General features: G+C 46.3%; 1 protein-coding gene across 2 annotated transcripts in view; it reads right to left on the bottom strand.

Annotated features, from left to right (window-relative positions):
• Positions 1 to 8,541, bottom strand: part of LMLN (leishmanolysin like peptidase) — a 951,783-nt gene extending 943,242 nt beyond the window's left edge. The window contains exon 1 of one of the 2 annotated variants that reach the window (XM_069616632.1): positions 8,361 to 8,541. In XM_069616632.1, the coding sequence (XP_069472733.1) occupies positions 8,361 to 8,498 (138 nt within the window). In that variant the 5' untranslated portion in view covers positions 8,499 to 8,541. The remainder of the gene's footprint in view (positions 1 to 8,360) is intronic. The other variant, XM_069616633.1, reaches the window with a different exon arrangement.
• Between the last annotated feature and the right edge of the window lie 6,125 nt (positions 8,542 to 14,666).

Here is a 14,666-nt window from a genome sequence, read left to right as displayed (position 1 = left end):
GTTTTGGCACCTCTGCGCGGGAATTTTCGGCGCACATTAATTCCATGAATCGACCCCTGTGTTTAGCAGAAGTGATATCGATTAATTATAATTGTTCTTTTAGTACACAATACCAGCAAGTGGTTTCTAAGTGCAAGATCGGGATTCCAACCTGTGTTGCGCTGGGTTGTCTTGCTTCCAAGACAAACGCGTTTCCCTTAAGCTATCCTTCCTCCTCAATGATAGGTCAGCTTAAAATAATACGTAGTCAAAGAGTGTTAAACAGAGACCCATCACCCAAAGGCACTAAGTACAGGGGGTGGGGGGGTGAAGTGGGCAACTGCCCCCATAGTTCTTTAGCAATGGGCGGCAGGAGCCTCACTTTGCCCCATAGAGATATTTACACTTTCAGCTTCTGGCTGTACATCCTAAACGAGAGAGTGAGTATTATATTGGCAGGGTTTCTGGAGAAAAAAAACACGATTGACATTAAACTCACGTACATGATCCTTGCTGTTGGTAATGCAGTGATTTGAGCACAATCCGGGATCCATTTCTGGTGTTGAATTATTTGAAGGAAGGAAGAGTAACACCTCCTAAAATAGAAAGCTAAAAAGATGACGCAGCAGGCTGAGTGACTTTTGCTTTGGTTTAAAGCTAGCTGTAAATCCTACGGCTTTCTGCAATTCTTTATAAAAAAATAGATGCTGTAAAATGCACCATTCAGCTAGGGGATGTGTTGGGCTGCTTGTTTGCTCATATTCAGGGCAAGAGTTGGGGAATTTCTGCCCTCTTAGTGAAAATGAAAGGTTTGGGCCCATTAGCCCACAGCTCGGTTTTCTAATAACTGCTGTCAGCACAATAGAAGCATTTAAAAAGCAAATAGCATTTTTAGAAGAATGCGCTGCGATAAAACTTAAAGGAGCGGGCGCACAAATAAGGTATTTGTTGGGGTAGCCTGAAAAAAGTAACATCTTTAAGAAAATTGGTGGATTTAAGTTTAACATATTTTGCTTTGGAAATTCCTTTTTTGCTGTGTCAACGAAACTGCAAGCTGCACATCTAGAAATAAATGATTGTTGGGGATTCTAGAACTGTCAGCTCCAGGAATGGCAGCTTTAAGGCTGTGCTCCTGTTCCTAGATTGAACGCTCAATCCTATAATGGCTGATACAAATACAACTTAACCAATTCAACGAGCGAAAAAAACAGAAAGGGGGAGAGGATACCCCTGAGGGAATAGAAGATAAGCTACTGGATCTTTTAACTAAAGTGGCTTTGGACATAGTTGAAATCAAGGCAAAGGTGTTTAAGGCTGAGGAGAGATTTGCATAGCTGACATCTAGCATGGATAAAGTTGAGAAGCATCTCACTGGAGTGGATGAGAAGGTTTTGAGGATGGCTGATAAGCTAAGATACTTACAATCTAAAAATTACAAGTTATCCCCAAAAGCTCTCTGAACCAGAAAAGGTTTCAAGGAGAAACAAAATCAGAATCGCTGCCTTTCCGGAAAATGTGGAGAAAGGCAAACATATGGACTGTTGGGAAAAACGTCGATTCCTTTACACAAACTGGATCCAAAAATACATTTGGAGATGGAGGGAGCGCACGGGAGCTTGGGACCAAAACCTGCACTTGGCCAGAGACCCAGACATTTTGTTGTGAAATTCCTGCAGTTTCCTGTCAAAGAGATGAATTTGAGGAAAGCACGTGACCTTGGTAATCTCTCTTGGGGGGGTGGGGACAAAATTATGATATTTGGAGATTTGCGCAGAGATGTGTTGGAAAAAAGGAAAGAGTTTAACATGGCAAAAGAAAGACCAAGAAACAAAAATCTAAAGTATTATATGGTGTATCCAGCAATATTTTGTGTAGTTATGGATGGCCAGCTACACACTTTCACTGATTATGAAAGTGCAGAAGCTTTCCTAACAGACTTGGAAAGGGGGCAGGAGACCATGGAAGCTGCTGGGACCACACAAAGAAGCTTGTCAGTAAAGATGAAAAGATAAGGTTATTGACTTGTAAGGCATTGCTTATTGGATCCATTTTTTTCATCTTACAAGATTCACTTGATTACCTTTTAATGCTTAATTTTATTTGACTTTTCTCACAATCCTTAGGGTTTATCAAGGTAAATATATTATTGACTGGCTTATTCCATTAAAACCGTTTCGATTTGTTTGTTTTAGCTTTGTGAGTTCGGTGCTTAAGATTGTCGGCATTTGAAGAAAGGACCCTACAATGGCTTTGGGTTGTCACGTGATCACGACTCGAGAAGTCTTTCACGTTTGATTTACACGTTGAGGCTGGAGAATTCACTCTGCAGTGTGCAGACCTGCCCGTGGATTCCAGCAGAAGTTGATAACGAGAGAACGTGAGCAGGTTATGGGGTCCGCATACGCCCTTCTCCTGTCGGCTGAAGCATGCCTCACATTGTACTTTCCTGCGCTGCTCCCAAACCCCCCCGAGCCGCTGTGAGCATCCTGTTGGGTGCCAGGCGAGCCGACAAGCACATGTGGAACAGCGCAAACTTGAAACATCACAGGGAGATATCGGACCGCAACAGAAGGAACATAATGTGAGTGGAAGCTTGCGGGTAAGTGTGGGAGGATGCTTTGACTGTGGGACTGCTTACGGCAGGATGGAGGGAGAATTATAACGTCTGCTAATATACTGCCACAAGCCAGGGGACAAACAAAGAGCAGAGGGTCTCAGTGTGACTTCTGGTGCAGTCGCTCGTTAAGAGGGGAGTCCACGTACAATGGAGCATTAAGGAGGAGGTGCAGACTCGGAGAGACAGCAGCCACATTCATCAGTGTTTTTAACTCATGCTTGTCACTGTCAGTTAAAATGTAAATGCAAGTAGTGTATTAGGGAGTAGTTGAGAATGTGTGAACTACTACTACAGATGTTGCAACACTGCATGAGTTTCTCTCCTGTTTATGGACAGCAGGACACTGGAAAATGCAACCTATTGGGGATATCCTATACATAAATTTGGAGAGGGTGGGGAGGGGGGGGTCATACTATATTTCAAGGTGCTAACAGATAATAGCACAGTCTTCTGGGAGAATAGTTCTGAACTTCTATCACAATGTACATATTGGAACTAAGGCACAGAATGTTCTGCCTAAAATGTTCTTAACTTGTTTTTAGTGTGGTGTTGTATGTGTCATTTGTCGGTAATGTATTGTGCCTGTTATATGTATGACAAACATATGTATTACATCAAAGGTTAACAACTCATTTAATTCTAAACGTTTCAACCTGGTTCTCAAATCAAGACATTGAGGGTGCCCAGCTATAATCTTACACTATCAACGTGGTCTATGAAGCTCCCACAATTAGTTATAATCAAAGACTAGCTAATAATGAAACATAGGTTCGGATTAAAAAGGGGGGGTACATTTGACATGCAACGATAGATGAGAGAGTTGTCATTTTGCACTTGGAACGTTAAAGGTCTGAACTGTCCCCGAAAAATAAAATAAGTGTTGTTACGGCTGTGGAGAGCAAGAGCAGATGTTTTTTTGCAAGAAACTCATTTAGCGGAGTCTAGGAATTTTATGACCAGCGCAAGATATAAGACAATCTTGAATTGCTAGGACTCCAGATCTAGAGGAGTGGGAATATTATTCCGCAAGGGACTGGGCATGAGTGTAGAGAGAGTAACTATGGATGATGAAGGAAGAGTGGTTCTGGCCAATGTGAATTACGAGGGGAACATAATCACAATAGGTTCTGTTTATGGCCCTTGTATAGCGGAAAACAATTTCATTACAAAGTTAACTTCTCTCTTGCAGAATATGCTCAGAGAATACACTGTATTGGGGGGTGACTTTAATTGTGTCCTTGACCACAAATTAGATCACTCAGCACTGTGTAGATATACTGCGATAGGGGCAAGTAGAGCATTTGGAACGTTTCTGCAGAGTTTTGACTTAGTAGACAGTTGGGGAACCCTGCAACCAGGAGAGAGAGAGTATTCCTTTTTCAATCCAGTTCATACTCCAGAATGTATTTTTTTTATCATCTCAGATAGACTCATTGAAAAGACCACCAGTGTTGAGATGATGAAACGAGGACTGTCAGATCACCGTTAAATTTGAGCTAAAACTGAGTAGTGTAAGGTCCAGCATCTCGAGGTGGCGCCTAGAAATTAATGGTTTGGGGCAGTTTTAAGGCACCTGCTCGTGGGGAGTTGATGAACTTAACATCTCGTGCTAGGAAGTCGGGGATGGGAAAGCTGAAACATTTGGAGAATGAACTTAGCAAGTTACAAAAGCAATACCAATAATCAAAAAGTAGTGAGGTTAAGGCAAGAATGGACAGAGCAAGGGAATCCCTGAGAAGTGAAATGGATCTACAGGCAGAGAAGGGTTTGTTCTATATGAAACAGAAATACTGGGAGGAGGGTGATAAAGGTGGCAGTGTACTAGCTAATAAATTGAAAGCCAAGGTGGACAGGTCATATATCCAAAGAATAGTAAATGAGCAGGAAGCATCACTGGTGAAGAAGGAAGATATATGTGAATGCTTCAGGAGTTTGTATAAGTCCTTGTAAACTCAGTTTCCGTCAACAGCCAATTTAGAGGATTTGTTCAAGAAAATTGAATTGCCAAAATTGTCTATGGAACAAGCAACAGCCCTTGACCAGCCAATTAGGGCGGTGGAGATATTAAATGCTGCTGACCAGCTTAATACGGTAACTTACCGGGCCTGGATGGGCTACCAATTGAATTTTATAGAGTTTTTGGGCCTGAACTGGCTCCATTTCTATGTGGGTTATACAACTATTTTCTGATAGAGGGAGTCTTATGACCAACAATGCAGGATGCGTGCATTACAGTTATTCAAAAACCAGGTAGGGACCAAACTAAATGTAGTAACTATAGGCCAATACCAGTATTAAATGTAGATGCTCAAATATTTACTAGGATACTAATCGACTGGACAAATACATTAGTGATATGATTGATTGCTCTCAGGTTAAGTTCATGTGGGAGAGACATGGTTATGATCACTTTATAACCATCAGAGATATTTTGGGACTCCCAAAGAATGAGGTGCGAAAAATTCTATTGATCTTTATGGATGCAGAGAAGGCATTCGACTGTGTTAATTGGGACTTCTTCTTAGATTATACATTGACCAAAATGGGGTTCGGAAATATATTTTTTTAAAGCTTACACTCATCAATTAGTTCCAGAGCGTGGGTAAATGGGGAGCTTTCAGCCCCTTTTCCTTTGATGAGAGGCACTACACAAGGATATCTGCTGTCCCCCTTCCTATTCAATCTGGCATTAGAACCTCTTGTGGCTTATATTAGACAGGAACAGGGACGACAAGGTCTAAGGGCAGGGGGTAGCGAAATCAAAGTCCTATGCTATGCAGATGATATGACCATAATCCTGGCCAACACAAAAGAGGGTAGGGGAAGACTAAAGAGCATGTTTGAGGAAGTAGGTCTCATTATCAGGCCACAAAATTAATTGGGAGAAGTCAGTGGTTTTTCCACTAGAGACTTCACATCCATGCAGTGACTTCAACGCTTGGAATTGTCAATAGGTCAATAAAGTGTGAAGTACTTGGGAGTTCATCTTGTCCGGGATCTGAAGAGGATAGTGGACTGTAATGTAGTCAAATTGATAGAGGTTCATCAAAGAGATATACAAAAATGGGCTTGCTTAACCCTTAATATTTGGGCAAAAGTCAATGCCGTTAAGATGGTACTTTTACCCAAAGTTCTCTGTATTATTCAATCGCTTCCACTTAGATTTTCGAAGCAGGCCCTCAGACGTATTGAAAAAAGTCTTTCAAAATGTTCTATGGGGAGAATGCAGGAGACCTGGGATCCCACGATACGTTTCATTGCGTAAAGTGCGAGAGGGAGGTTTTGGATACCCCAATCTGGAACATTACTACAGGGGGTTTTATTGAAGAAATCAGCACTTTACTTGAATGAGAGATAACGGTTTGCCATTATGGATGTCTATAGAAAAAACTACATTTTCACCGTACTCCTTGCAAGATGTATATTTTATGGGGAAATTACCCAGTTTAGCAGCAAAATGACCGACTATAGAGGCAACAAGATGTGCACTTGTTTTTTTGATGGTCAGTAGTGGTGAAAATGTATGGATTCATTATGGAGCATCTTTGTGGCATAACTCAGGACAGCAAACTGAGAATAAGACCTTGTGTTGGTGGAGTTGGTTAATGAAAGGGATTCTAAGGGTGTGTGATGTTTGGAATGATGGGCGAATGATTCCTTTTGATTCTCTCAAAAGAAACTTTGGTTTAGGGAAAAGGGAGCAAAGACGCTATACGGAATTAGAGTCTCTTCTTACGTAGAGACAGGGGATGCTAAACAGTCCAATGAAGGATAGGCCGATGGTCTGTAATATATTTAACTCGCCACCCCGTATGGTTTCGACATTTCTGAGATTGATGCCTTTAGAGGGCTCATGTACTGCCTCTTGGGAAAAGTTACGACAAGCATGGATGAAAGAGCTGGGCAGAGACAGAACTGTAAAAGAATGGGATAATTTATTATAAGTGGGTACGAAATCAAAGATGGTTCTGAATTTGCGATTCATTCGTCAGAGGATTTTGTGTCGTTTATATTGGACCCCAGCACGGATGCTTGATTTAGGTATGACAAATGAGGAATCTTGATGGGGATGTGGCCAGAGAGTAGGTACCTAATTACACATGTTGTGGGATTACCCAAGAGTGATGGATTTTTGGGGGGAGGTTCTGGTCAGACTGAACATCATTTTGGGAATAGTGTTTAGGTAGCTCTGGATAATGGTTGCTGGATAAATAAAGTGTTGGTGGTGGCCACTAAACAAATCAAAAACGGTCAGGAAAAAAAGGAAAAATCCAAAATTGGAGGGATGGTTGTCTGACTTATGCTACACAAACAGAAACGAGAGGACGAATATTTGGAGATGCAGGGGCCATTCAATGAATTGTACAACTGAGGCTAATTTATCATTAGAACAGGTGGATGAATATGGGAAAGGAAAAGGAAATAATTTGTGAATTGAGTTGTGTTGTTTTGTCCATATATGTTGTGTATGTCTTTGTTTTGTGTTTGTTGTTTTCTCTCCTTTATAGATAGTAATACTGCAATGGGTTAGTTATAGTTGATGATTCTCCATCATATGATTCCATAGTGAAGATTTTAATTATGTTTGTAGGACAAATAATTTGATAGGTTTAAGATATAACCTGCAGATGGTATTGATGTTTGTGTTAGGTTTAATATTTTGAAATGACAAAGAGTAAAAAGAAAAAGAAAAAAATAACAATAGTGTGCACAGCACATCGGAAGCCTGCTCCTAACATACATAGCGCCCACCCTAGTAGTATTTATGAGCCAGCCAGCTGGTTGAGCACCAACTGCTGCGATCTATGTGTGATCTGCAGGTCGCTGGTTCGATTCCCGGCAAGGCTAACTCAGTCTTTCATCTTTCTGAGGTTGATAAATGAGTACCTACTGCGTTGGGTGATATTGGATGTAAATAGGTTCTATGTAAAGCAATTAGGCGTAAGTGCTATATAAATAACACATCATTAGCATCAACTAATGCCATGGCGTCTACCTCAGCCCGCAAGAATAGCCGATGCAAACAAACAGGTTGTAAACTAAATAATAACTTCAGGTCTAGCGAACACGTTTAAGACCCCTGAAAAGCATTATTTCAGAAGAGAGCAGGGCAACAGTTAGAAAAGACAATTGTCCGTCTTGCTCTCTCCAGAGACGCCTATGGACACTCCAGCCCTATCCATGGCCATCCACACAGACATCTTGACAAAGAACCAAACCAACTGTGCCTGCTACACGCCATCAAAACAGTGTCCCATCACAGTGTCATTCAAACACCACCACTCATGGCGTCATTTTAACAGTTTCAGGGTCGACATTCATTCCGGCTTAAATGCCCTGCTATACACATACAAATACTATCATGATGATCCTAACTCGTAACACAAAGTCGTCCTCGCTCACCACCACCACAAAGACTGTGTCGGAAGCACTCTGCTTAGGGGTCTTGAACGTCTGCTTTCCTCATTGTTAAGTATGAGCCAACACAGCCCCAGCAATGAAGGTGGTGCTCTGGACAAAGGCAGGAGTGGCTAAAGGTGCCACACCATAGCATTGGGCATTTCCGAGCGGTGCATACATGTGTCCGCGCACACAGTACTATCCCAACAGGGTCCTACTATAAAACCCACTTCGCCGACATCCCAAAAGTGTCTCTACATACAAATGACATGTTTCCCTTGCACAGCTGTCACTCCAACAGCGTCCCTGTCCTTGCACCGCCACACACTACCCTTGCACAACCCCATTTTCTGCGACGGCTTACCTCCGCCGCGCCTGGAACGTGGTGCCTGCAGGTGCCAGACGACGGGCGCAACTGCAAGAAAGCCATCAGCCCTACCATGGCGAGAAAGCAGCTGGGAGAAAACCAGGTACAGCCACTACTATACAGCCGGGCTACCATGGTACGGACTGGTTCACATTAGAGGAACGGACCCAGCGGCGCATCCTCATTAAGCCTCTTACACGTTACGTTCCATGAAACGTACGACCTGTGCTTGTTTGTGGACCGGTGCTTGATACTGCGTGCTTGGTGGGGTAATGTTTTGTGGCTTCCAATGGTAGTTGTGGTGCGCGTATGCATTGTCGGTGGCGCCCTCAGGCTAAAGTTATACCCGTGCTCGTCACTGTTTTTTGAAAACACCCCCTTTACTTATTTTTTAACCTTAATTCTTAATTTCACCCCCCTCCCACCCGCTTTATTTCCGAAAACAAGGAACAGGTAACGTCCAACACCGCCCTTATGCGTGAAAATGCAGATTGCCTGCCAATTTTTCTTCAAGATTCCTTTTTCTGTCTTTTGAATGAAACTTGTCTTTTTTGTATTGTGATAAAGGTATAACCCTTGCATCCGTCCATTTTGGACCCCTTACATAGCAATAGCTCATTCCTCCTTTTCCCCCCCAGAAAAGCGTGACATGAGCCTTGCTTAGTTTTTTGGCATAAAAGGCCGCAGATTTATTTTCCACAAAATCATAAAACATACTGCACACATTAGTGGAAATACTTTGGAAGATGCGGCGACCGCTCCATGTCCAAAACCTGCTTCCCCCTTGCTTTCCAAAAGTCCATCATAGGCCCAACTCTCCCAACCCTTTGCGCCTGAGCCTCGCCTGCCCCTGCAGGTATCCGTGGGCGGGGAGAGTGCCGTTTCCTTGGGGGAAGCTGAGCCCTTGTTGTTCCCCCCAGACGCCCCTGCCGTTTTAGGCTCCCAAGGGGCGCTGGTCTGGAAAGGGCGAAGACCCTTCCCGCTTTCTCCTGGCTCATCCGGAGTCTGTCTCTTGTGTTTGGTTGCCCAAACACCGCCACATCGCCTGCCGTCCTGCGACGTCGACGGTCAGGCCTCCTGCTTGTCCTTATTTGTAGGGTGGGTGGGTGGAAAAACGAAGTCCTCGGTGGCAGGCGGGCGTCCCACGCCAAGGCTGGATGATGCCTGCAGTGGGAACCCGCCTGCTTTAAAGGGGGGTAACTCCGCCCCTTTCCATTGTCCCCCTTCCGCGGGCTTTTTCTCCCCCTTTGCCGCGCTCTTCTCATTTCCGCGGGCTTTCCCTGCTTTTGCCGCGCTCTGCCTTTCCTCCCCTCCTTTGAGGAGGGGGAGGGAGATTTAGGAGGAGGACACCGCCCGGGTTATCGGGGTGCCTCCTCCATTTACGGATTTCTTCGTCGACACCTGGCATAACCCGTGCATCCGTCCATTTTGGACCCCTTACATAGCAATAGCTCATTCCTCCTTTTCCCCCCCAGAAAAGCGTGACATGAGCCTTGCTTAGTTTTTTGGCATAAAAGGCCGCAGATTTATTTTCCACAAAATCATAAAACATACTGCACACATTAGTGGAAATACTTTGGAAGATGCGGCAACCGCTCCATGTTCAAAACCTGCTTCCCCCTTGCTTTCCAAAAGTCCATCATAGGCCCAACTCTCCCAACCCTTTGCGCCTGAGCCTCGCCTGCCCCTGCAGGTATCCGTGGGCGGGGAGAGTGCCGTTTCCTTGGGGGAAGCTGAGCCCTTGTTGTTCCCCCCAGACGCCCCTGCCGTTTTAGGCTCCCAAGGGGCGCTGGTCTGGAAAGGGCGAAGACCCTTCCCACTTTCTCCTGGCTCATCCGGAGTCTGTCTCTTGTGTTTGGTTGCCCAAACACCGCCACGCCACAGGTGGGTTACCGCCCACCGTGGCTCCCCCCTGCTTCCTTCCTCACATTTCTTGGATTTCTGTGCAAAGTGTCCAGAAGAATATCTCCAACCCCATTGGTGACAAATGTACCCCAACTTCCATAATATACTCAAGGGAATTAAAATTAATCAAGCCGTGACTGCTCTGGCAAAAACCCTCAGAGGCCCCCTTTCCCAGGCTTGTCGGGTCAGCACCACCCAGACATAAGGCCAATATGTTCGTCTTTTGCTGTTTCCCAGGCTATCTGCGCACCTGCTGCTGCAGCTGCGCCCCTATCAACCCCGGCACCCCACCCATCCCAACCTCATTTCCTCCCGGCTGTTGCTGGTGGGGAAAGAAGGTGGCATGTCGATTTTAAGTTCCTTTCGGCCTGATGTACCTTCTCACACCCAGACCTCCTTCCCCCCATGCCACCCGATGAGCACCAACTTTTCGAGCTTATTCAGTGGAGCTTAAGATGCTAAGGCCATGTCTGCTGTACTTCTGCCCCTGCCACCTTTCCCTCTTGCTCCGCCTTACCAGGGCGAGCCTGCTCTGAGACCCTTTTTCCTTCGTTCCAGCTCCATCCTGCTCCGCCTTAACCAGGGTGTGCCTGCTCTGGGACACTTTTTCCATCTGTCCCCTTTCCATCCTGCTCCGCCTTAACCAGGGCGGGCTTGCTCTGGGACACTTTTTCCATCTGTCCCCTTTCCATCCTGCTCCGCCTTAACCAGGGCGGGCTTGCTCTGGGACACTTTTTCCATCTGTCCCCTTTCCATCCTGCTCCGCCTTAACCAGGGCGGGCTTGCTCCGGGACACTTTTAAAGTTAGAATTTCAGGCACCACATTTGCCTTACTTCCCCTTTCCCAGTCCTCTCGCCCCACAAGAATCCGTGGTCTTGTGCCGTCTTTCCTTATTGTTACATTTCCCAGAGTTTTGAGCTGGCTTCTACTATGGGGCTCTGTCCCTACTGCTGACAAATGTCTGCCATCCACTGGGTTATCCTACGGGGAACTTGGGTTGAACCGCCCATGCCTGCCCTGTGCAATACCTTTCCAAGAGCTTTGTGCACCTTGTGCCCCATTGCCATCCACTGGGTTATCCTACGGGGAACTTGGGTTGCACCGCCCATGCCTGCCCTGTGCAATACCTTTCCAGGAGCTTTGTGCACCTTGTGCCCAATTTCCAGTGACATTTCCTCGGCCCCGTGCTGGGCCGGGCACTCACTCTCTTGTATATTCAACCAGGTACTCCATTTTCCACCCTTAGCAATTCATCTACCCCTTTACTGGACTAATGCTCCCCCCCCCTTAATCTTGCTCCGCCTGCTGTGATCTACCAACCGGGTGATTGCCTGTGCTGGACGGGAGGAGCTGCCTTTGTAGTCCCTTGTTAGACCTGTACCTCTGCATTCATTTCCCCCTTGTCTCAGCCCAGGTACCATTTTTTCCTGTCCTGTGTGTACCGCCTCCCATCTTTCACTAGAGGGCTCCCCCCTTCCATTTTCCTTAACATGTAAGGCAACTGCCATAACCAGAAAGACTGCCTCTCCTCAGGCGTACCTAGTGGTGCTATCCCACAACTCACTCTATATCGTTACCTGCCGTGCACACCTTTACCACTGGTACTTGATCATTCTCATTGGTCAGGTGCAAGGCTGCGCTGACCCTGCTACCTGCGCCTTTAAACACGTTCCTGCTTTTCTCGGTGTACCACCTTTCGTTTTTAAATTTCAAGTACTTGAGCCCAAGCCAAACTGTTCCCCCCTCGCATCACTTTGCAGCTTTGTTAAGTGTGCACGCCTGACAACTGGCCCCTTGTCTGAATTCATAATTGGGAATTTGAATTGCATTCATAATTGGGAAATGAAACCCATAATTGGGAATGCTCCCAGCGCCCTTTTCCATACTAGCCTTGTGGCGCTCCCACGCCCAACTGGCAAGAGGCATGCAATAATGCTCTTAGCGACATTTAGAAGTACGCGCCCCGTGGCGCTCCCCTTGCGCTGCCTCCTTCATACAATTTTCATGCGCCATGGCGAGTGCTGTACCTCTGGGTACTGTAAGGGGGTCAGGCCATTATGCTCATAGTGCCGTTAAATCATACCCTCCTCCTGGCACTCCCCTTTATCGTGAACGCGTAATGCAATTGCGCTTATAGCGCCATACCTCTATCCCCAACTACAGCGTGAAGGAACATGCAACCCGCTTATAGCGCACTTTTGTACAACGGGCCTCCTCGCGCTGCCCCATATAATGGAACGGGTCCTGCCATACTGCCTGCAGCGCTATTCTGTAAGGATAACCTTGCGGCGCTCCTACACCCACTGGACAGAGTCATGCCATACTAAGTTACCAGGGTGAACCCCCAATTGCCCTTAGGGATCCCCGTTTCTACAACCCATCCCGTCCAGGAGAGGTAACAGAAGCCACAACTCCTTCCCCAGCTGCGCTGCACAACCCAAACATTAGCATCGCTCAATATATTCCCATACCCATTACCCTAAACAACGCCAAGGGCGAAACTATGGAAGCATGTACAAACAATTAAACCAAGAGTGAATGGATGATGCAGAAATACGGTATACCACTAAAGTGACGAGCTGACCTGCCCTCTTTAATGTTCTTGCGCCCGAAACAAAGTGGCCCTTTAAATTTCCTAGTAACCCACCTGGTGTGCGTTTTCGCGGGTACCCGTGTTTAACCAATTAATGGACCGACGCTGCGCCCTACCCTGCGTGATCTCTATCGGCAGCCTCACTTCCCTTTCTGCTGCAAGCCTGGTTGGTATGTGTCGCCCAGCCAATTTCATTCTGATCTTTGTAATCCCCAACCGCGGGGCTGGCCGAAGCCAGGCTCTTTTATTCTGTAGTTGTTCTATTGTTACAACCCCCAACGGCGGCTTCCACCCGCCATTCAAACTGCATAGCGTATAAACGACGCTCTGCGACGAACTCCCCTGCATCCAATATGACCGGCGACCTGTTACACAGGGAGCCCTGCATGCCCTTATCCTAACTCATCGTCCGTTCATTAATGAACCTTGCCGCCCGGTCCCAGCCCCCATGGACGTCTCCCGGTCAGTAACACTGTGCACCGTAAATTGCCTGGCGATATGTGCCGAGGCCCTGAACACCTACTCCTAATATTCCTGCATCTGCGGGCCAAACCCTTAAAACACCTTGAGCATAAACCTGCACCCTGTATGCCCGCCCTAAACCAGTCAGCTACCTCGTCCTAAAAGCGCACCCTGTACCTTGTTTATAGGCGTATAACTGCCATCTTTGTTTCTAACGTGTGGCGCGAACCTTCAGAAAACGGCTTACTCACTTGGTGACCGCAAGCATAACCTGGCCCTGGATGCCCCGCACTAATCAGTAAGTTAAGTCGTCCTAACAAAGTGCGCCCAGAAACACTTGTGTATAGGCGTGTTATAAATGCCATAACGGTTTCTTAACGTGCGGGGCGAAAATTAAATAACCATTAAATAACTGCCGTGCATGAAACCAACAAGTTGACCCACCAATACAACACAGCACAACCGCTTTGTACGGATACCTGGCCGCATTTCTAGACCCCCCAATATTTGTGTATGACATATGATAGTTTGTTTACAATGCGCTTAATACCCCAGGGTTTCTGAGCGCGGACCGAACCTGGAGTGCTTGGTACTGTCGCCCTTCCAAGGCGAGCACTTTGTCCCCAAAGCTATCCTCCACCTCTTTATAACGCATGACTGCAGCTTTAAAACCCTCATCGGCCAACCTTCTCACTGCTATGCCAACAACAATCACCTCCCTGTTCCTGGTGTGGACACCCCGATCGCAACTGCAACATTTCCCCCACTGTGTGCCCAGATTGGGTATACGATCAGTACCCCTAGCCCGACAATCAAAGGTGCAATATGCAACTTACACCGCAAGTTCTGCTGCCGCTACTATTAATGTGCGAAATGTGACATTGAGCGACGGCCTACTCACTTGGCGACCTTAAGCATATACCTGCACAATGGTTGCACCGGCCTACACCAGCAAGCTAAATCATCCTAAAAGCGTGCGCCATGAAACACTTGTGTATAGGCGTTTTACAAATGCCCTATGGGTTTCTTAATGTGCGGTGCGAAAATTCGGGAACCACCTAATCCCTTATCGACCTTAATCATAACCAGCACAAAGGCTGCACCGCTCTAAGCCTTTAGGCTAAATCACCATAAAAAAGTGCACCAGGAACACCTGTTTATAGGCGCGTTCTGTTAGTTCGCCTATACAGGGATTGAACCTGTGACCTTGGCGTTATTAACATCACGCTCTAACCAACTGAGCTAACCGTCCAGCTAAATGTTAGTTGTTTTCGCCCCACGTGAGGCTCGAACCCACGACCCTGAGATTAAGAGTCTCATGCCCTACCGACTGAGCTAGCCA

The sequence above is a fragment of the Ambystoma mexicanum genome, chromosome 9 (genome assembly GCF_040938575.1).
Source record: "Ambystoma mexicanum isolate Mex_15411 chromosome 9, UKY_AmexF1_1, whole genome shotgun sequence".
NCBI lineage: Eukaryota > Metazoa > Chordata > Amphibia > Caudata > Ambystomatidae > Ambystoma > Ambystoma mexicanum.
Note: the sequence above shows the minus strand (reverse complement) of the source record. Positions and strands in the feature narration are given on the sequence as shown.